This window comes from Microtus oregoni, unplaced genomic scaffold (genome assembly GCF_018167655.1).
Source record: "Microtus oregoni isolate MIOR12 unplaced genomic scaffold, Mior012 000003F_ref0000135, whole genome shotgun sequence".
Taxonomy (NCBI): Eukaryota; Metazoa; Chordata; class Mammalia; order Rodentia; family Cricetidae; genus Microtus; species Microtus oregoni.
The window spans coordinates 20,788,449-20,811,914 of record NW_024543062.1 but is presented as its reverse complement, the minus strand read 5'-3'; the positions used below and the strand labels follow the sequence as shown (position 1 = coordinate 20,811,914).

General features: G+C 47.0%; 1 protein-coding gene across 1 annotated transcript; it reads left to right on the top strand.

Annotated features, from left to right (window-relative positions):
• Window positions 1-328: 328 nt before the first annotated feature.
• Window positions 329-20,442, top strand: Psmd9 (proteasome 26S subunit, non-ATPase 9). Its single transcript, XM_041645965.1, has 6 exons — window positions 329-591; window positions 8,376-8,478; window positions 12,912-13,120; window positions 15,204-15,305; window positions 19,305-19,393; window positions 20,214-20,442. Exons 1-6 carry the CDS (start codon window positions 454-456, stop codon window positions 20,239-20,241), a joined length of 669 nt encoding a protein of 222 aa, XP_041501899.1. The 5' UTR covers window positions 329-453; the 3' UTR covers window positions 20,242-20,442.
• Window positions 20,443-23,466: the final 3,024 nt, after the last annotated feature.

The window sequence follows — 23,466 nt, the reverse complement described above, 5'->3', positions numbered from 1 at the left end:
GCAGGCGGATCTCTGTGAGTATGAGGTCAGCCTGGTCTACAAAGTGAGTTCCAGGGCAGCCAGAGCTGTTTACTCAGTGAAACCCTGTCTCAAAAAAAAAAAAAAAAAAAAAAAAAAGAAGAAGAAAAAGAAAAGAAGGAAGGAAGGAGGGAGGGAGGCAGGGAGAGATGAAGAAAGGAAGGAAAAGGAAAAAGAAAGAAAGAAAATCAGCTGGGAAGTGAGAGTATGAAAGGGCTAGGCTGTCCGTGCCTCCACTCGTGCCTGCCTAGTCATCGGAAAACCACGTGGTGTATCTAGCTGGGGCTTCCGGTGATCAAAGCTTCACCCTCTGCGTTTCCCGGCGCGCCAGCGCTGCCTGGGTATTTTGGGCCTTCGAGGGATCTGTAGTCGCCGTCTCTGCCGGCGTCCGTAGCCGGGAAACCGAGCGTCCGGCGCCGCGGGTTGTGGTCCGCGATGTCTGGTGAGGAAGCCCCGCGAAAGGCAGAGTCCTCCGAGGCCCGTGCGGCCGCCGTCAGTGACATCCAGGAGCTGATGCGCCGCAAGGAGGAGATCGAGGCGCAGATTAAAGCTAATTACGACGTCCTGGAAAGCGTGAGTGTGGCTAGGGCTCCGGGCAGAGAGGAGGGCGAGGCTTTCGGACGCGAGGCCCAGGGGTGCCTGCCAAGCACTAACTAAGCGCTTTCCATCCGTTACCCCTTAACAACCCCTTGACGTGGGACTTATTTTCATTTGCGGAAGCATTTAACTTTGTTTTTAAATGCAGCCCAAGCTGGCCTCGAACTCCTGAGCTTGCTTCAGCTTTCCAAGTGCAGGAGTTACAGGTCGGAGTCATCATGACAGGCCTGAAGCATTAGTTAAACTTCATGGTCACAAAGATAGAATATTTACTGAGGCGTATGATAGTCACCGCCGTCACCGTCCATGGGTCACGTTCCCAGGTTTGGCGTGCCTTGCCACCCGCTTTTCAGTCATCAGTGAGAATTAACTGGGCCTCTTTTAAAAGGTAGACTAGGCTATAGCCAGGAGAGGCAGCCTTACCTTTAATCCCAGCACTTGGAAGGTGGAGGCAGGAGGATCTGGAGTTCAGGGCTATCCTTTACCACATAGTTAGCTCGAGGCCAGCCTGGGCTATATTGGACTCAGTCTCAAAAATTAAATAAAATAAAATGCAGTTTCTAATTGGAGTGGGGAACAGACTCAGCATTTCAGGAAAACTCCTGGCAGCGCTACAGAGGACTGCTTTGAGTGTCAGGTAAAGCCCATTATCCTTACTGTAAAAGGGGGAAACTGAGGCAAAAAAAAAAAAAGTGGAGCAAATGCTTGCCAGGTTAGGAAGTGGCAGTGGTGGGTCAGGTTCTATGATTTGTCTTCCTCCAAAGCAGACATTTTTTTTTTTCTCTTAAAATCACAAGTCACGGTCTGAAGAGATGGCTCAGAGGTTAAGAGCACTGGCTGCTCTTCCAGAGGTCCTGAGTTCAATTCCCAGCAACCACATGACGGCTTACAACAATCTGTAATGAGATCTGGTGCCCTCTTCTGGCTTGCAGGTATACATGCAGGCAGAACACTATATAAATAATACATAAATAAATCTTAAAAAAAAAAATCACAAGTCACTTTGTAGAGGAAGGGGAGACAAAATCAAACCCGGATAGGCTGGGTAGAAGGGACTAAGAGGATGATGTTTCACGTGGAGGTGCCATGTTGTGGATATTAGTTAAATGTAGTTTTTTTTTTCTTTTGTCTCTTTGGAGGTCTGCCACCCAGCTTCCAAATAAATACATGGGGTCTTATTCTTACTTATGAATGCCCAGCCTTAGCCTGGCTTGTTGCTAGCCAGCTTTTCTAACTTAAATTATCTCGTTTCTCTTTAACTACTTTTTGCTTCTGGGCTTTTTACCTTTCTTTATATATTTTTCTTTCCATCTTCCTCTGAGACTGGCTGGGTGGCTGGCCCCTGGCATCCTCCTCTCCTTCTCCTTTTCTCCCTCCTCTTGTTTATTCTCTCTGCCTTGCAGCCCTGCCTATCCCTCTTCTGTTATAAGCTGTTCAGCTCTTTATTAGACCAATCAGGTGTTTTAGGCAGGCAACGTAACACAGCTTCACAGGGGAAAACAAATGGAACATAAAAGAAAGCAACACATCTCTGCATATTAAACAGATGTTCCACAGCCTAAACAACGTGACACAGCTTAGCTGATAGTCCACAGCAGTACCACTAGGTACCGTCTTACCAGGTGCTGACCCGACGCCCGAACCGTACTGACTGTGTGTGCTATCAGGAAACTGTCACAGCTACTCCGCTCAGTTGGTGTGTGCCCCTGAAGCTCAAAGAGGCGAAATCAGGGGCTGGAGAGAGAGTGCAGTGGTTACAAGCGCTGGCTGCACAATCATGACTGGAGATCAGATCTAGCCCCTACTATGTAACAGTCCACATGTCCCACAGACACCTCTAACTCTATACCCTCGTGGGTACATTTAAACAGACATGTTAACAAACACAATCACTTTTTAAAAATGTGTGTGTATTCATATAAATATTTATACATATGAAAGGAGAAGTCATTTGCTTAAAATCACAAGTGGGTTTCAGTCAAGTAGAATCAAACATCTCATGTATTATTATTCTTTGGTATTGGCCTCCTGTTTACCATTTAGCCGGATGTGGTGATGTATACTTGCAATCTCAGTACTTAGGAGGCAAAGGCTGGGAGATTGTCCCATGTTCATGGCCAGTGTGGTCTACACAGAGTTCCAGGGCTATGTAGTGAAATAGCAAGATCCCGTCTTAACAGCAGTGGGGTGGGGGAGGGGAGATACTGGAGATATAGCTCTGTTTGTAAAGTGCATCCCTCAAAAGCCTGAAGACCTGAGTTCAGTCCCTAGAATCCATGGGTATAGTTGTTCATGTTCGTAATCCCAACTGGAGAGGCGGAGACAGGAAGATCGCCGGGGTTTCTGGACAGCCAGTCTAGCCTGATTGATGAGTTCTAGGCCAGTGAGACACCCTATCTCAAAGGAGGTAGATGATGTTCCTGAGGATGTCCCCGAGCTTGTCCTCTGACCTGCACATGTGTATGTGCACACACGGGTGCACCTGCATTCATACACATGCACATGCGATAAAAACCAAATAAGAGGGAAATTTATAATTACATTGCACATGGAATCTGAGGCTATTTGCTAGTTTCTCTTAAATAAAAGGCGATAGTGTGTGTTAATTGCCTTTAATTTATTGTATGATTGCTGAGGGCTTTTAGCATAAATATCTGCTCTGATTTTTTGTTTGTTTTTTTTTTTTGAAACAGGCTCTTGGTAGGAAGCCTAGGCTGTGTAGTAAGACCCTGCCGAGAGAGAGAGAGAGAGAGAGAGAGAGAGAGAAAGGAAAAGTAAGGTAAAGAGAAAGGAAAATGATACAAGTATTAAAACCTTTCATTTTGGGGCTGGAGAAATGACTCAGTGGTTAAGAACACATTGACTGCTCTTCCAGAGGTCCTAAGTTCAATTCCCAGCAACCACATGGTGGTTCACAACCATCTGTAATGGGATCTGATGCCCTCGTCTGGCCTGCAGGCATGCATGCAGACAGGTCACTCATTAAAAAAAAATACATAAAATCTTGCATTTCATAGTACTTAGTCACGAATGTGAAAAGAGAGGGAGACAGTGGTTGCAGATCATCCAATAAGAAGCTAATGCCTGGGATATAGTAAAAGCAGCAATAAATACACAAGTAAATAAAAAAGTTAGCAAAAGACATAGGATATAAATGGACATTCCTCAAATAAAATATGTATGGTTGATAAATAAGCACATAACGCATCTGGAACAGGCCCTGGAGACAACTTACTGATCAAGAGCTTTGGCTGCTCTTTTAGAGGGCCTGGAGTCAGTTTCCGGCACCCTTATGGTAACTTAAAACCAGTTCTGACTCCTCTTTCAGGGACCTGATGCCTCTTCTGACCATTGTGGTCACTGTATGCACATGGTTCGCATGCATACATAGAGGCAAAACACTCATACACAAAATAAATCTTAAAAGCGAGACATGCTAAGTATAGCTATTAAGGAAAGTAATCATAGCGAGATACTACTTTATACTAGCTAGGGATGGGTATAATGAAAATGTAGGTAATATCTTAGGGGGAACACGGAGAAATAGGAAACTTTATACAACTGTAAGATGGTGTAACCGCTGTCCAAAATTGTTTAGCAGTTTCTCAAAAAAAAAAATTAAACAGTTATATAACCCAAAAAAACCCCATTCCTCCAATGTGATAATTATGATAGTTGCAAATATATATTCCTCCCAAAATTCATGCACATTGTTTAAAATATCCAAGAAGTGGAAAATGACACAGTTATTCTTCAGGTAACAGATATAGTCTACCCATATGGTGGGCTATTATTTGGAATAATAAAAGGAATAGTGAATTAATCATACTATAATTAGTAATAGTCATGCTATAATGTAAATGAGCCTCAAAAACATTGTGATAAAGAACACAAAACACCATGAATTGTATGTCTTCTCTCTTTCACATCTTACTGTGTGCTTCTGGCTAGTTCCCTTTACTTACTATATAGCCCAGGCTAACCTTGAACTCTTGGCAATCTTCCTGCTTAAGCCTCCTGAGTGCTGAGATTATACGTCAGCACCACTACACCTGCTTGTTTATTTGATACACATCTGGGTAAGAATCCAGACTAGGCTTGAACTCACTCTGTAATTTTGTAATTTTCCTGTTTTGGCTTGCCACATGTTGGGCTTATAAGAGTGTGTGAGTGTGGTTCTATGTATATGAAATGTCCTGTTCTGAATCTCTGAAGTCTGCCCTGAAGACCTGAATATTAAAAGTTTGGTGTCCAGGGTGATGCTCTTGAGGCATGGTGGAACCTTTAAGAGATGGAGCTCTGTAGGTCTTAGGAGGCATGCCTTTGGTGGGGTAGTTACTGTGGGTCATTGGAGGTGTGTCCTTGCTGGGGTAGTTACTGTGGGTCATTGGAGGTGTGTACTTGCAGAGGTAGTTACTATTGAAAATTGGAGCTGTTCTCTTGCTGGGGTAGTTACTGTAGGTCATTGGAAGTGTGTCCTTGCTGGGGTAGTTACCATAGGTCCTTGGAGGTGTGTCCTTGCTGGGGTAGTTACTGTTGATTATTGGAGGTGTGTCCTTGCTGGGGTAGTTACTGTTGATCATTGGAGGTGTGTCCTTGCTGGGGTAGTTACTGCTGATCATTGGAGGTGTGTCCTTGCTGGGGTAGTTACTGTTGATCATTGGAGGTGTGTCCTTGCTGGGGTAGTTACTGTTGATCATTGGAGGTGTGTCCTTGCTGGGGTAGTTACTGTTGATCATTGGAGGTGTGTCCTTGCTGGGGTAGTTACTGTTGATCATTGGAGGTGTGTCCTTGCTGGGGTAGTTACTGTTGATCATTGGAGGTGTGTCCTTGCTGGGGTAGTTACTGTTGATCATTGGAGGTGTGTCCTTGCTGGGGTAGTTACTGTTGGTCATTGGAGGTGTGTCCTTGCTGGAGTAGTTATTGTTGATCATTGGAGGTGTGTCCTTGCTGGGGTAGTTACTGTTGATCATTGGAGGTGTGTCCTTGCTGGGGTAGTTACTGTTGATCATTGGAGGTGTGTCCTTGCTGGGGTAGTTACTGTTGATCATTGGAGGTGTGTCCTTGCTGGGGTAGTTACTGTTGATCATTGGAGGTGTGTCCTTGCTGGGGTAGTTACTGTTGATCATTGGAAGCATGCAGAGGTAGTGGAGCCACAGTCCTTTCTGTTTTTTGCTCCCAGGATGATGGAAGTGGTTTCCTCCATGTGGATGTTCTGTCTGTGCATAAAGCTAAAAACAATGAGTGTCCAAAAATAACATACATACATACATACATACATACATACTACATACATATATACTATGTGACTGTCCCGTTCTGTACTGAAACTTGAAAACTGAGCTCAAATAAACCTTCTCCCTATGTTGATTATAAGTCTCAGACATTTTTCTAGAGTCTCCAATCCTCTCTCTCCAGTGCAGTCGTTTAGTGGTTGCAGAGGTTTGGGAGGGGGAGGATGCAAGTGTCTGCTCGTGGGTCTAAAGGAGGTTGGTCATGCTGTCTCTACGTGCCCCTCCCGTGTCTTTAAGAAAACCCCTTTTTCTTTTTCTTTTCTTTCTTTTTTCGAGATAAGGTCTTGGTTTGTAGTCAGGTTGTTTTTTTTTGTTTGTTTGTTTTTGTTTTTTCGAGACAGGGTTTCTCTGTAGCTTTGAAGCCTGTTCTGGAACTAGTTCTTGTAGACCAGGCTGGTCTTGAAATCACAGAGATCTGCCTGCCTCTGCCTCCCGAGTGCTGAGATTAAAGGCGTGCACCATCACCGCCCAGTGTCAAGTTGGTTTTGAATTGCATATCCTTCTGCCTCAGCCTCCTGAATGCTGGGATTGTAGGAGTGGGCTGTCCAAGGTTGTTTGGTTTTTTTTCTTTTTTAGGAGGGTGTTGATGCAAATGTACTAAAACTGATTGTGGTGGTGGGTGATTAACTCTTGAACATATTGCAAACCATGGGCTTGTATATTTTCAGTGGTTCTGCTATGTGTATATGAATTCTGTTGTATTACAACTGTTTTAATCCCAGATTAGCCTGGAGCCTAGACTTGTTGTAACAACTAGCCCCAAATGGGAGTATTGTCCTTGAGTGCTGGAGAACTGAAGAGAACTGGCACAATCCTCCTGTCTCTGCTTACCTTGAGATCCTTGGCTTGATCCCATCCTTCCTCACAAAGTCACAGTGGTTCTGGGAAGCAGGATGTGGACATATTTGGGAGCTGCTATTCAGTCACCATATTGCATGGCCTGGCTCTCTGCTAGGCGTTCATTCAAGTCTGTGTGTTAGTCTTTCAGCGGGGGAGTGTTGTGTTCCTGGTGTGCGGCTGAGGAACTGAGCCTTGGAATGTGTCTTAGATAAAGATGCCCAGCTTGTGTATAACAGAACTGGGATTGAGCTCCAAGTCTAGGCAGCTGGGCAGCTCCTGCCCACCTCAGTGCAAAGCATGCTCTGTGCCCTGATTGATGTGGGAACTTCAGAACAAACTTCAGGTGTGGTGACTCAGGCCTGTAATCCCAGTACTTGAGAGGCTGAAGCAGGAGGATTGCTGTGAGTATGAGGTCAACTTGAGCTATAGTGTGAGAGTGTACTTCAGATAAACACTAGAGAAAATAGCAGAGCCTCTGTTCCAGCGGTGAGTCTAGAGAACTGAGAACAGCCCGAGTCAACACAGTGCAGCTGACTAGAAAGCGGTAACATGGATGGATTGTTTTGAATAGGGAATATATTCCCAATGTTCAGATTCAGAACCTCTAATGGATATCAAATGCAAAAGCTCTCCCCTTTCCCTAATTCCCAGCCACTTAGTTTCTTTGTCTGGTGGTGACCAGTACCATCCAGTGATGAAAAGAATCTTGGTAGGCCTCTTCTTTTTATTTATGTATTTATTTTTTGAAGAGTCCAAACCTGGCCCCAGCTTGATTTCTTTAATGTTTACTCCCTCCTGTTTCAAGGCTTCAGCAAGGTGTCAGCTGCTGGGAGGGAGGAGTAGGAGGGGTCAGGCCAGGGATGGGACTGGGAGGGAACCTCTGAAGGCTCTTTGAGTGTTTTGTTGTAACTTTAAATAATTGGTTTTGGAGAGATCTAATGTATCCCAGGCTGATACTGAACATACTGTCTAACCAAGGATGACCTCAGACTTCTGATCCTCCTGCCTCCCCGTCATTCACCACCACAGTGGCTTATGCAATGCTGGGGGTGGAGACCAGGGTTTTATGCATGCTAGGCAAGCACTATAGCAACTGAGCTACATCTTATAGCCCCAGCCCCGTTTATTAATTTTTTATACTGCAGAGAATCAAATCTAAGGTCTTGCATATACCAGTCAGGTGCTGTGCTCTGAGCTGCAGTCCAGCCCTGGGATCTTCGCTCTGTGTGCACTGTTCTCATGCATCGCTTGCTTTATGATTTTAGAGACTTCATTTTATAAATGTGTGTACTGTGTGAGGGGCTCTGGTGACAGAGTGTGTGGAGGTCAGAGGACAACTTTGTGGGATTTGTGTTCCTCTTCTGCCTCTATGTGGGCCCAGGAACTGAACTCATTGTTCATCTTGATGGCAGATCTTTATTCACTGGCTCATCTTTATTGCCTCCCTGTTTTCATTGGTACCCACTGCAGAGGGTAGCTGCAAGGACACAGCTAAAGAGCCTGGTGTGTGCTAAAGAGATTACTGTGCGGCCCTTACTGTCACTTTTGTCATGAGTTAGAAGGACAAGGGACTAGGTAATTGCCTAACGATGTTCTTACCTGTTTAACTACATGTCTTTTCTCCAGCAAAAAGGAATTGGGATGAACGAGCCGCTGGTGGACTGTGAAGGCTATCCCCGGGCGGATGTGGACTTGTACCAGGTCCGAACAGCACGGCACAACATCATCTGTGAGTGACCCTTGCTGGGGCTCTGGCTCAGCCTGTGCTGGGGGTGCTGAAGACGCAGGGGAATGACTAGTGTTGAGCATTACGAAGTTTTTCTGCTGTGACAAAATATCTTGTTACCCTTCCGTGACTGAGAACTGAAGAGTCCCATGTAAATGGTTTTAGTTTTCTATTTTAAGTACTTTCCTTCAAAGCCTGGTGTGGTGGCGCACATCTTTAATCCCAGCACTCAGGAGGCAGAAACAGGCAGATCTCTGTGACATCAAGGCCAGTCTGGCCTACGGAGCTAGTTCCATGACAGCAATTTGTAGAGAGACCCTGTCTAAAACAAACAAACAAACAAACCCAAAATACAAAAATCAAAACCTTGGTTCAGGCTGGACGAGGTGGTGCCCAGCTGTAATGATCAGGAGTTGAGGCCAGTCTGGGCTGTACAAGAAAGCAAAAAGCAAGGAACGGAACTTTCCTTCCTTATGGGAAGTTTATTGAATTAACAGTGGAAGCCCATACCAGTATTGCTTACCAGCTCCATCAAATCCATGAAGGAGATTAGATTCAGCTTCTTAGGGTAGTGACCTGACTCCCACCATTCAAACAGAAAAGACCTGGACTGGCGCTCAGTGGCGACCCTTGAAGTATGCATGCAGTACAAGAGTCAGCAGAAATCAGTCTCTGCCTCTTCTTCAGGACCCACAGGCTGTGTTCCAGCCAGGAGGCAGGTGACAGAAGGGAGGGTCTTGGCACCCTACCCTCAACTCTTTGTGTCAATTAACATTTTTCTCTCACAGTCCCCCTGCCTGCCAGGAAAGCTGGGCAGACTAGTCCACTGTGGCCCGCACTGTCCTAAGTGAGTCTCCTATGTGCTTGTTGGTTTTAATGAAGAAGCTAGCAGAGCGTGGTGCCTGGAGAGGGTTTTAGGCTTGTGTTTCTGCCCTGACAGGCTACAGACACATGTTATCTCTGACTGCTCTGGAGGTGAGACGTCCAGATAGCCTCACTGACAAAATCAAGGTGTCAGCAGGGCTGGCTCCCCCTAGACTGGGGGCAGGGTGTATTTTTTGTCTTTCCTGAGGCCACCTGTGTCTCTTGGCTCTTGGCCATCCTCTGTCTTTAGAAGTAGTGATCATATCTTTCTAGCCTTTGGTCTGTTATCTCGTCTTTTTCTGTGGTCCTCCTGTCTCCCTCGTTAACTAATTGAGACCTTGGGATGATATCAGGCCCTCCTGGCTCAACCGTCCTCTCAAGATCCTTAATTATACCTGACCTGTGCGCTCTGTTTTGTTTCATGAGGTCACGTGTGCCCCGGCTTTGGAGATGAGGATGTGAGCATCTTTTTCTTGGCACTGGTAGATAACCAGTCCTCCATCCCAGTTACACCAGGAGATTAATCACCCGCCATTTGCACTTAATCATTTCCATTGAATGTACCCCAGCTCTGGCTTCATCTGCAGAGTGTTTTGGTAATGAGGCTTTCTTCATAAAAATAGGATGCAGAGTAAGATGCAAGGTTTCTTAAAGCCACAGTGTGATGATTGAGCACCTCAGAGCATCCTCTTTACCCTGAATATTCTGGTTTCAAGAAGGCTCAGTTTACATTAAAACAACAGGAAATGCCGAGAACAGGAAAGCCACCCTAAGACAGCCAGGTGTGAGGCAAATTCTGGGCTTTACTCTAGACCTCTAAGCCCCAGTGATGTGGCCCACTCTCTTCCACACTATTAGCAGGACCTTGGGGAAGTTTGAGAAATGCAGATTTTTATTCAAATAATTAACTTCATGTTTTAACACCATTCTTTTCCCATTAACTTGAAATGCATCAGTGTGTGTGTGTGTGTGTGTGTGTGTGTGCGCGCGCGCGCGCGCGCGCGCGTGCACGCGCCCACGCACTCTTGTGCCTCTGCTTTGCTGGGGGTGGAACATAGGACCTCATGCTGAGTACTTACTGTACCATTGAACTACACCCCAATCCCAGCGTAGGTTTTCAGTTAGGCTTAGCCTATTTCTGGACTTTTTACACTGTTCTACTTTCTGTGGTAATTTTATACCATCTTAATGACTTTATTATGTGTTAAGAACATGGTTGAACAATTCCCTCTTTTTAGTATTCTTTTGAGAAACTATTCTCACGTGTTATTGTACTCTTAAACAGGGACTTTTCTTAAGGACTAGTCCTAGGCTTACATTGAAATTGGGAAAATAATGCAGAGAGGTCTCATACGCTCTGTCCCCAGTTTCCTCTAGTCACCAGCGAGTGTGAGCATGGCACATTTATGACAGCTTAACTTGGTTTTGAAATAATTGCTGCAGAAACATTTACCCAGGAGATGAAAGCCTTTTGAATCCTGAAGTGGAGCTGTAATGTGTTAGCGACCAAGCCATTCCTCCTCTCCCGCACAACTGCGTGGTGGATATAGATTATGCAGGCGATTCTGGAGGTTCTGGGGCTCCCCGTGGCCTTTCCTGCTCAGTGTGGCTTTTCTAGTCGTGGTGACCTCTATGACACTGACTCTTGCTTTAAACCTTCCTCATCTGGAGTCTAGTTTGTTTTTTTCCCCTCACATTTGTTTCTGTGGGCTTAGCCCCCAAGTCCTGTAATGCCTCATCTTTGCTCTACAGTGACAAACCAGGTTAGGTAAACAAACAGCCCACGGTCAAAGCTCCTGCAGAGATGGAGAGTCTGTGACTCCTGGATGCCAGGTGTGGGCTGGCAAACGGAATGACAGTGCCAGGCTGTCTTTGAGATGGCAGTGCATGCAGGACTGGCTTACAGGCAGGCCCTGATGGACGGCATGGTGGTTCTTCATTTAGTTTCACTGTTTATTTATATGTATGCTTGTTCTGCATGCTGCCTATAGCATGTGTTCCCAGTGCCTGCAAAGGCCAGAAGAGTGCAGTAGATGCCCTGGGACCAGAGTTACAGAAGGTTGTGAGCATCTATGTGGTGCTGGCATTGGACCTGGGTCCTTTGAAAGAGCAGCTGTCCTTCTAACTGCTGGTCCATCTCTCCAGCCCCTGGTTAAATGTTATGAACTAGTGTTTAACACTCAAAAATTAGAGGCTGTTCTCCTGTCAAAGCCCTCAGTTTTTGACCTTTCTAGAAAATCAAAACTTTGGCAGCACTGGATTTGTCTCTTGAGCCATGTCAGTTGGCAGGAGCCCGGTAGTAGTTGCCTACCCCACACTGAATTATTAGGGTCTTATGTCTTTTTTTTTCCTGTACAAGATTTCAGAGAAGAGGCTGAAGGGATAGCTCAGTAGTTAAGAGTACCGTTTGCTCTTCTAGAGGTCCTGAGTTCTATTCCCAACACCCATATGGTAGTTTGCAACCATCTATAACTGTAGTTGCAGGGGATCCAATGCTTTCTTCTGGTGTGCAAATATACATACAGACAAAGCACCCATAAACATAAAGTACACAAATAAAGAGAAAGTTGCTTTACTTGTTTGAGACAAGTTCTTACGTACCTCAGGCTAGCCTTAACCTCAATATTTAGCTGAGCATGGCCTTGAAATTTTGATCCTTCTGTTTCCACCTCCTGAGTTCCTGAGTGCTAGGATTGCAGGCTTGTACCACCACGCCTGGGAGATGCTGTGCTGGGACTCGAACCCCAGGGTCTCATGGGTGCTCACAGACACTCTGACAGTGGAGCTCCACCCCCGCCCCTCTTAGCAGCTGTTCAGCCTCACTGTTTTGATTTGTTTTCTTGAGATAGGGTGTCATGCACCCTACTCTGGCCTCCTGATCCTCCTGCCTCTGTCTCCAGGCGTTGGGATTGCAGACGTTGCATCCTGCCCCGCTGCCACCTCACTTCTGTCTGACTTCTGCCATTGTCCCTGTTTATGGCATGGTTACAACTGGATGTACCCAATTTGTCCTCACATTTCAGGGCTCAGCAGGCTATGCTGCTTTTGAGGGGCCCTCTTGATCCCTAACTTACTCGATCATCACTGTTGTGTTCTTCACTAGACAGCTCGCTAGATGAGGCTAGGTCTGCCCTGAGTCTGGACTCTGGCATCTAATGAACACTCGTTCAACATTCTGCTATGTTGTTACTTTGTTGGTTGCTGTGACAAAATCCCTGGTAAAAGAAACTTCAGAAGGAAGAGCTTGTTCTGGCTGACAGTTGCAGGTGCGTCCATCCTGGTGGAGAGTTTCAGGTACCAGGTCCAGTGTGCCTGCCTCAGGGGCAGAACGTTGAGTACTGGTCCTCAGTCTCATGGGATGGTGCTGCCTGCATTCAGGACTGTCTTCCTTCTGCAGTTAAACTTCTCTGGAAATGCCCTTAAAGACACTTCCAGAGACTTTTCTTGGGTGTTTCTCAGAAAAGATGTTGGCAAGATACAGCAGCACAGTGAGCAAATTCAGGTGTCTTGTGTCGTCTGTCCTGTGTCCTGAGCTATTGTCTCTTTCCTCTGACATGCTGTTCTCTTCCCAGGTCTACAGAATGATCACAAGGCTGTGATGAAGCAGGTGGAGGAGGCCCTGCACCAGCTACATGCTCGGGACAAGGAGAAGCAGGCCCGGGACATGGCTGAAGCCCAAGAAGAGGCCATGAGCCGCAGGCTGGGCTCCAACAACCCCACCCTACCCCAGGCCTTCGCCAAAGTGAACAGTATCAGTCCCGGCTCCCCAGCCAGTATTGCGGTAATCCTGCTTGCTCCCCAACCCCACCTCTAGGAGTGCTATGAGTTAGACTTGCCAGAAGCCCAGCCCAGTCTCTCATTCTGTGGCTCTGAATTCCTCTATCCCTTTAACACGTGCTGGCCAGAGCTTGGTGTACATAGGGTCAGCGCACTGTACTCAGGGAGACCTGTTGTGGGGTAGCTGGGACACAGTGTAGAAGGCAGTCCACATCTCAAAGAAGAGAGGAACCATTTTCCCTGGACACTGAAGAAAAAAAAGAACGAGAAGAGCTTGAAATGAATTCTTCCTCAATAGGTTCTGAGGAGACATCTTTGCAGCATTACTGAGTGGCTGTGCTTAGTAAAGGAAGAGTAGCTTAGAGCTGTGTGTCCAACACTGCAGCCAGTTTCTGACTGTTTTCTTTTCTTTTGTTTTTTGCTGGAACTAGCTCTGTAGACCAGGCTGGCCTCGAACTCACAGAGATCCGCCTGCCTCTACTTCCTGAGTGCTGGGATTAAAGGCGTGCGCCACCACTGCCCAGCTCCTACTATTTTCATAGTTCCTAAAATGAAGCCCTGTGGTCCCAGACAAGTCACTCGGAACTTGGCAACCGCCAGTCTTCTTGTCTGGACAGATCTGCCTGTTCTGTACACTTCATGGGAAGGCAGTCCTATGGCAGGTGGATTTTTGTGTTTGCTTTCTTTTACTCAGTCCTGTGTTCAGGGTTTATTCAGGGCTCAGTCATATATCTGGGCTTCATAACATTTTATGGCCAAATAATATCCCATTGTGTGATAGATGTGACTTGTTTGTCCATTTGTCAGCTAATGTGTGTTTGGATCACTTCTACTTTGGGGCTGTCACGAATAATGCCGCCGTGAATGTCCATGTAGAAGTTTGTATGTGGGCGTGTGTTTAAATTGAATACTGTTGCCAACCTCTGGGATAGTAGTACTGTTCTCCATATTTGACCTGTGAAGAAAAGCCACACAAACTTGAAGCATCCTGAGCCAGGACACACAGCTCCTGGGAAGCAGAATTAGAATCTGAATCCAGATCCTACAAGTCATCTTATGACCATTAAACCCTCATGACTCTGGCTGGAGGGGTGGCTCAGTGGTTAAAATCACTGGCTGCTCTTCCAGAGGACCCAGGTTCAATCATCAGCACTCACACGGAAGTTTGCACCCATCTGTACTCTAGTTCTAGGAGATCGGTGCCCTCTTCCGGCCTCCATGGGCACCTGGCACATAACTGGTGTACAAACATACAAGTAGGCAAAACACCCGTACACGTTAAATAACAACAACAACAAAAAACTTAAAAAAAAAAAAAAAGGGTCACAAGACTGCTGGGTATGGTGACATACGTTTATAATCCTTACCTCTCAGGCAGCCGAGGACGGATCGTCACAGGTTTGGGCAACTTAGGAAAATCCTGTTTTGAAATTAAAAGTGAACGAAGACTGCGAATAGAACTCTTGCCTAGGTTGTGTCCCTAGTGCTGTAGACAACTTAACAGCAAAATCAAATCAAGTCCCCAGATTGCAGGCTGCAGCCAGCTCTGTTTCAGTCCCAGCTGCTTCTGCAGCATTGCGTGCCTAGCTGCAGCCAGACTGGCAGGTGTCTGTGAAAGGGATGGGCAAGTGGATGTCGATAATCTTGGGATCTGAAATCAAAGGGCTGCCCTGGGTCTGGCTGGCCTCGTCCCTGTGCCTGCTGTTTAGGGACATCTAGCGCAAATGCTTGTCTTGTCTAAAAAATATGCCTACGTTAGCCTGTCTCTTCTTGCCCTGGAACCTGGCTCAGAAACTCCAGAAGGCAGCTTGTGCTTTTCCTGTTGTCCTCAAGGCCTCCACTGGGCACCCTGGACACCATTTGCTAGAACTGCCTTAGAAGAAACCTCCAGGATGAGGTGGTCCACTCACCCACTCCCCTTCCTGTATGAGGAGTCTAAACCTTTGACCTCTTTGCTTTGAGCTTGCTTTTCTTCCCCTGTAGGAAGTGAGCTCTTGACCTTGTCACTGAGTTGTGTGTTGAGCAGTAAAAATGACCAGAAACACATTCGGCCTCTTGGTTGATTTTTAATCTTCTCCTGTCTCTAGGGCCTGCAAGTGGATGATGAAATTGTGGAGTTTGGATCTGTGAACACCCAGAACTTCCAGTCGCTGCAGAACGTTGGCAGCGTGGTACAGCATAGTGAGGGGGTGAGTTAGGGGTGGCCTGGCATCTGGGTGCTTCGCAAATTGCAGGGGCATGTTGCTCAGTTGGGGGGGGGGAGGGAAGTCCAAGAGGAGCGTACTGCAGATTGAGGGTCTGCTGTGGATGGACTATGAATTCCATCACTGGGGCTCCACCCCCTCTAGATGACCTCCTGCTGAAGCCCAGTTTCCTGCTCCATCACACCGGGGGTTAGGCTCCCAGCATATGCATTTCTGGAGGGAGACAAACATTCAACTCATAGCACTGGGCATAACATTGGTCCAGAAAATGTTAATGGGTTCCTCACTGCTGACAGTGTTGTCCCTCAAGAGTAGTCTGTGCTCCTACCCTTTTCTGCCCTTGTCTTTAACCAGCTGAGTTCTTTCCCAGTCACCTTGTCTAAATCCCTCGTCTGTGTCCAGTGCCTGCTTGCAGTAACTCTTCTGGAAGGTCTCTCCGCTTTTGCACAGGCTCTGTTCCCCTGCAGCTGCTAATGGAGCCTCCTGTCTGTCATTAACTTCTTAAGACCCTAGGATGTTTCCAGCTTCCCACTAGCCTGACCATGTGTACCTGTGCACGCTGCTTCTTCTTCTTCTTCTTCTTCTTCTTCTTCTTCTTCTTCTTCTTCTCCTTCTCCTTCTCCTTCTCCTTCTCCTCCCCCTCCTCCTCCTCCTCCTCCCTTCTTCCTTCTTCTTCTTTTTTTTTTCTTCTCGAGACAGGGTTTCTCTGTAGCTTTGGAGCCTGTCCTGGAACTAGCTCTTGTAGACCAGGCTGGCCTCGAACTCACAGAGATCCACCTGCCTCTGCCTTCCGAGTGCTGGGATTAAAGGCGTGCGCCACCACTGCCCGGCTCCATGTGCATGCTTTCTGAGGTGGCACCCCTAAAGAAGGGTTACTGGATCTGAGAGTGCCACTGAGACAGTCTCAGCCTACCCCAGGCTGGCCTGGAGCTCACTGTGTAGCCTGGGATGATCTTAACCCTCCTGATTTGTGTACGTTCTTATTTCTTTGGCACATATACTTCTGGAATTTATTTTGTAATTAGTGTGACACACATTGCCAGCCCACTTTTCCCAAGTGGATAGTAGTTGTCCCAGTAGCATATGCTATGATTAATGCTTTACACCGGCACCTTTGTTACTACCAGATATCTTTGTATGTGGGTGGTGTTCTATTTGTTCTGAGCCTTTTTGGAATTGCTTAAAAGAATCCATTTGTCCTATCAGCTTTCCTTTAAATACCGTGCTATAGAGTGAGTGCAAAACCATTTTGTAGGCTAATACCACAGACACTGTCTAGAGCAGTGGCTCTCAGCCTTCCTAACGCTGCGACCCTTTAATACAGTTCTTCATGTTGTGGTGACCCCAACCATGAAATTATTTTCGTTGTACTTCGTAACTGTAATTTTGCTACTCTTATGAATTGTAACATAGACATATGTTTTCCGATGATGATGAGAACCACTGCTCTAGATGGATAGATTAGCCATCCCCACCTAGCCCTGCTGGTCCTTGTCCAGAGGCTTCTCTGTGAGGATTAGCCAGGATGTCAGCAGAGACCATAGCCACCCAAAGGCTTCAATGAGGCTGTGAATCCACCTTCATCCCATGGTTGGCCTGAGGCTTCAGAGACTGACCGTGTGGCTTCTTACCTTAGGTGAAGAGAGCTGAGAGGAGGCCACAGGACTTTATTTTTTTAACCCAATCATGTAAAACACACAGAGTCATGTCTCCTTACCTGTAGGGAGTGCGTTGCTAGGTCCGACCCACAGTTGGGGAGAAGGGAATTGGGCTTGCTGAAGGGAGACATGTGAGAAGACATTGGGGCGTTTTATTAACCTGCCCAGAAGGTCTTCTCTGCTCGGCCCTTGCCCACTTGTCCAGTTTCTGTAAATTCATCCTGTCACCATCTGAGAGGTCTGTGACAGAGTAAACAGGCTCACTCTCCCTCACCTCCAGCTCTCAGTTTTTTCTCCTAGCTCTTTTTTTTGTTTTGTTTTGTTTTGTTTTTCGAGACAGGCTTTCTCTGTGTAGCTGTGGCTGTCCTAGAACTCACTCTGTAATTGGGCTGGCCTTGAACTCAGAGATTCTCCAGCCTCTGCCTTGGAAGTACTGGGATCAAAGGTGTGTGCCACCATGCCTGGTTACAGATGTGTTTGTAAACATGTCCTGTTAGATTCTGGAAGAGGATGTTTATACAAACAAGTTCCTGGCCATTTTCTATTTTGGGACCTTCCAGGAGGCCTGTGCATCCCCTAGCAGAGTGCTGTTGGCTGTCTCTAGAGCGTAGTTTCCTATAGCAAGACCAGCTTCTCCAGCATTCAGGCCAAGGAGTTTCGATAGCTCTATGTAATTACATCACTACCAACACAGTAAACATGCGGAGCTGTGGACCCCAGAGTGACTCAGTTTCCTTGGTAACTAGTTCTTCCCTTCACTCGATCACTAATCAGTGCTCTGTTGAAAGTTTATATTTTCCAGAATGTTACAGAAGTTAACCATAGTGTAGCTTTTTTTTTTTTTTTTAAAAAACTTGTCCTAGACAGAATCTCACTACATATCCCTTGTTGTCCTCAAACTTGCCATGTAGACCAGGCAGACTGCCCTTGAACTCACAAAAATCCTCCTGTCTCAGCCTCCCGAGTGCTGGTGGTATTAAAGGTGTGTGCCAGCACTAAAACTGGCACACTACTAGTTTGTTTTTTGTTTGTTTTTTAAGTATAACTATTTATAATAAACTAGTTCAGCTATAGGAATGTAGTGAGTTCTTTGTTACAACATGGATACTGAAAACATGATTCAAAGTGAAAGACGTAGCACAAGGCCATCTAATTCCACTCAGTGAAACTGTCTAAAAAGCAGATGCATGATGCAGAGAGATAGAGGGGAGATTGGTGGTTACCAGGGCTAGAGGAACGAGGATGGGGACTGACTACTGACGGTCTTTTGGATGATGCAAACATTCTGCAGTTGGATAATGGTGCTGGCCTATAGCTCTCTGAGTATAGGAAACCCACTGAGCCATATTCTTTATTATATGCAAATTGTGTCTCAGTAATCAATATAATGCCTATTTATCTTTGCAAACAAAATCACATTGTGCAAAAATGTCTAAAGTAAAAATCAAAGCCCTGTGTCTCTTCCTCCCTCAGTATCTCCCCTGTGTGTGCCCCCTTTCGGACTGGGGGCTGGGGTCCAGCAGGGAACAAAAAGAGACAGTCCTGGTCCTTGGCGTTGATGGAGAGCACATTATGGGGGCAGACATTAATCACTAATCCTAGGCATGCAGTTTCTCACCCTGACAAGTGTTAGAAAAGCAGCACAGGAGGCCTGGAGGAAAGCAGTGGGGTCCCTGATGTAGTTTGGGGTTGAAGGAGAGTGTTCTGAAGGACGGAGCATTGGTGTGTATAGTAATTGATCAGGTAGGGCGGCCACCAGAGGAGCCTTCAGGCCGGTTCAGAGGCCAAGAGGGCAGGAAGAGCAGAGCAATCAGAGGATGTTGTTGGAGCTCAGAACCAGGAGAATGGAGAGAAGGGCAGGGGGTGGAGCAGGGAGGTGGCCAGGTGTCCGGCCACTCAGGCCAGCCTTGGAGTGCCTCACAGTGGAAATTAATTGCCTTCTTTTCCTGGGGAACAGCAGGAGCTGCTGTACCTCCCAAGTTGGGGAGAGTTTGTCTTAGAAATTTCACTGGTACTAGTTAGAGCAGGTTTGGGGGGCAGTTGTAGCACTTGGGGCTGTGTCCTAATATGGTCCCAAATAGGGCCCAGGAGTTAAACACGCGAACCTGGGGGACATTCTTACTCAGATCATCACTCTACTCCCTACCACTGTGCTTTTAAGTTGCACTCAGCCCCTTAATGCTACCTTCAGGACCCCGTCCAGCTAGGAATTCAGTTAGGAGCCCATGCTCTGTAATTTCTTATAGGTCAGGAAGTGGCTTTTCAGCTTGAGTCCATTTTGAGTGTTACGGACGCTGAGGCCAGAGTGACCTTATTTGCCTTTCAGAAGCCCCTGAATGTGACGGTGATCCGCAGAGGGGAGAGACACCAGCTCAGACTGACGCCAACACGCTGGGCAGGAAAAGGACTGCTGGGGTAATGGTCTGCTTCATTCCTTCACGCACAGTATTGATGGAGCCTTTGATGAGGCTGCAGGCAAGGGGCAGTGAGTCCTCAGGTTGCCTAAGAGTCTGGTTCTCTTATTACCTGAGCATCATCTTTAAGAGGAAGAAGAAGGGCCGGAGGGAAGGCTCAGCAGGTAAAGGTACTTTCTGCCGAGCCCAGTGACCTGAGTTTGACACCCAAGGAGAAACCTGACTGCTGCAAGTTGTTCGTGGCACACACTGTCAGACTCTCTTACGTACACAGTGAATAAATTGAAAAATACAGTTTTGGGCTGGAAAAATAGCTCAGCAGTTAAGAGCATTGACTGCTCTTTCAGAGGACCTGGGTTCAGTTCCCAGTACCCACATGGCAGCTCAGAGCTACCTGTAACTCCAGTTCCAGGGGATCTAACACGCTCATACAGACATAGGTGCAAGCAAACACGCCAATGCGCATAAACTAAATAAGTCATTAAAAAATAAAGACAAAGTTTTTTTTGTTTTTGTTTTTTTTAAATATTTATTTATTATGTATACAATATTCTGTCTGTGTGTATGTCTGCAGGCCAGAAGAGGCACCAGACCTCATTACAGATGGTTGTGAGCCACCATGTGGTCGCTGGGAATCGAACTCAGGAACCCTGGAAGAGCAGGCAATGCTCTTAACCACTGAGCCATCTCTCCAGCCCCAAGACAGAGTTTTTTTAAAAAGAGAAAAAGTGTTGATGAACAGCCCAGGAGGCTTGCTTCAGCTGTTGGTCTTGCTGGATGGAGCCATCAAGCGTGATCCGTGTCTGTGTTTTCTTTCCCAGCTGCAACATTATCCCTCTCCAGAGATGACTGTCCCCAGGGACCTGCAAGAGAGCTGCCACCACTGGGCCCTGCTCTGGGTCTGGTAGGGATTTCCTCATTCTCCTCGATCTTTGAAGTGTAAGGATCTGGAAGAGTGCGGGGAAAGCCGGAGCATCATGGTGGAGGACCTGCTCTGGCCTTCGGTGTAATCTCTGTGGATTGAGGCATTAAAAATGTGATTTGTGCCTAGCTAAGTCTTGTGCGAAATAGGCCATGGCCCTGTCTGGGGTTCTGTCCATCAACCAGTGAGTTGGAATGATTCTGGCAGGCAATGATCCGACTTGATTTTCTTATTTGAGACAGTCTCACTGTGTAGCTCTGGCTCCCTTGGAACTCACTGTGTAGACCATTCTAGCCTTGAGCTGACAGAGATCCTCCTGCCTCTGCATCCTGAGTATTGGGGTTAGAGGTATGCACCACCATGCCTGATTCCACCCTGAGGGATATTTGTTATACATACATATTTTTTTTTACATACATATTTTTTACTTAAGTGTTTGAGAATATCTACACATAGCCTCTTCCCCTCCTATTTAATTATACCTCAGTCCCTCCCAGATCTCCCTCATGTCCACTCCCAGCTTCATGTCTTTTTTTTTTTTTAATAAATAACATACTGAGTGCAATTCGTGTTGCCCACACACTTATGGATGTGGGGTCTTCCACCTACCGGGGACCTCACCTCTAAGAGCCACAGGGACTTAAGTGCCCCCCCTTCTTTGAAGCAGGGTCTCATGTAGCCCAGCCCATCTTTTCTTTTTTTTTGGTTTTTTTCGAGACAGGGTTTCTCTGTGGCTTTGGAGCCTGTCCTGGAACTAGCTCTGTAGACCAGGCTGGTCTTGAATTCAGAGATCCGCCTGCCTCTGCCTCCCGAGTGCTGGGATTAAAGGCGTGCACCACCACCGCCCAGCTCCAGCCCATCCTCCGATTCGCTCAGGATGGTCTTGAACTTCTAGTCCTTAAGCCTCCAACTCCTAAGTGCAGTGTGCCCTGCCTAGGCATTTCCTCTTGTGGGGGTGGGGTTTGGAGTCAGCATCCCTTTATGAGTACTGTCCTTAAACAGTACCTCTCCCACCTTAGTCTCCTGAGTGTATGCCACCAACTCTGGCTCCTTGTATAGGTTTTCTCTTTTCAAATAAACCTAGTTTTATAGTGGTAATTGTGACCATTGTACATCCTACCTGGATTTCTTATGCTCCTCAAACCAAGCTCAGAAGGAGTTGGAAAGAAAGTTGGGCAAAGCAAACTGGTCCTGGGCTGCAGTCAAGTTGATTCTTGTGCTGGAAGCCGAAACCTAGAGCTCATACTCTGTGCAAGCGTTCTCCTGTGGGGCTACACATCTTCCAGTCCCTGACGTCAGCAGCTGGCCAGCATCTCTGCTTGGAGCGGACCTACCCTGGGTAGAGAAGGTGCTAGAGTTCTATGCATGCATCCTCTGAAATTTGCTCTGTATATCCAGAGTTCCAGGAAGGGGTTAGCAAAGGTCAGGAGGCCTCACAGGTTACCTGGGATGGTGATGGCTTCCTCTTCAGTGACCTGCTGGAGAGCAGCAAACTCCCTTTACTTCTGTAATAAAAGACCCTGCAGATGGCTCCTGATTGGACTTTTTTTTTCCAAGACAGGGTTTCTCTGAACTCGCTATGTAGAGCCTGCCTCTGCCTCCCTAGTGCTGGGATTAAAGGCCTGTACTACCACCGCCCAGCCTGACTTTTATAATTGAGCCCTGGCCTTGCCATGGAGTCGGCAGCTTGAGAAGTTAGGGTGTGCTGGAGGTTGCCAAGGTGAACATGTTTATTTTAAGGGGTAACATCGGTGTGGGTGAGTCCTAGTGACTTTTTCTTTGTTTTCCCATGTACCCCACTCATTTTCCCCAGTTGCTGTTTTGAGGTCTGGCACGTTCTGAGATGGAGCTTGAGTCCTTGGGTTGGATTGCTCAGGATGGAGGCAGTCAGTATGGCCGTGTCCTCATTCTCAACCTGAGCCTCCCCAAACTACTTGAGCCAGCCTTATGTATGCCTCGCTTGTAGCCAGACGTACTGTTTACCAGTGTTTGCTGTTTAAATTGTAGGCTATGATTCCAAGTATTTCCCAGCCTTTCTAAGCCCTGCACTATAATAAACACAGCTTGCACCGTTCAGTTCATCCCTCATGAGATCTGCACGTGATCACCAGCCAGTGCTGGGGTTTGGCGGTGCGCTTGTGGGAGTCATTCATGTTTCCTAAGGTGGCAGTAGCCGAGTGTTTCCTGCGGGCCTCTCCTTGGATGGCTCAGGACAGCCACCTTTGGGCTCTTCTGTGAGTGGCTGTGATGTGAATGACCCTAATGGATTTAACCAAGGTGGGTTTGCAGAAACTTTGGGATAACAGGAAGATCATACATTCCACATAACTCCAATCCCAGTTAGCTAAATCCCTCTGCATGCCCTGCCCTGGTGAGAAGTGGACACACACACCGTCTGCAAGGTGGCTGGGTTTACTTACAGGGGCGTCCCCCTACCACAGTGATAGCCCCACCAGACTGCGGATGGATGCACAGCTGGCACGCAGCTCCACTCGACAGTCTCCTTTCTCCAGGAAAGTCTTACGTAGCCCAGGCTGACTGAACTGTCTTCATCCCCCTAGTTTTGGGTTCGCAGGTGTGTTATGCCACACCTTGCCAGGAGGATGCTCCAGGTTTTGTTTTTTGTTTTTTTTTCTTTCAGTTTTTCGAGACAGGGTTTCTCTGCAGCTTTGGAACCTGTCCTGGAACTAGCTCTTGTAGTCCAGGCTGGCCTCCCAACTCACAGCGGTCTGCCAGTCTCTGCCTTAAAAAAAAAAAACAAAAACAAAAAACTTCTTTGATGACCTAGGGAAGGACTTCCTGACCCTTCAGGGTTGTTATTTGTTTGTTTATATGAGTTTCTGGAGCATGTCCCCGTTTCCTCTACCAGCCAAAATGCCCCAATTTGGAGAAAATAACTTCAAACATGACTTCATTTTGTCCAACTTCGGGAAAGAACTGCCAGCATTGAATGAAGCTCTTTCGAAGGCTCTCTCAGGAAAAGCAAGACCGTGAACCGCTCCTCCGGAAGCCGGCAGGGGGCAGGCTTGTCTAGCTGGGCCTGTGACCACTATCCTGTTCCCTCCCTTTCCGGCCTGGGGTTCGTAGCTGTTGCCATAGAGACAGAGCTTGGTTGGCAACCGTCACTAGGGTTTGTGGACAGAAGACGCTGG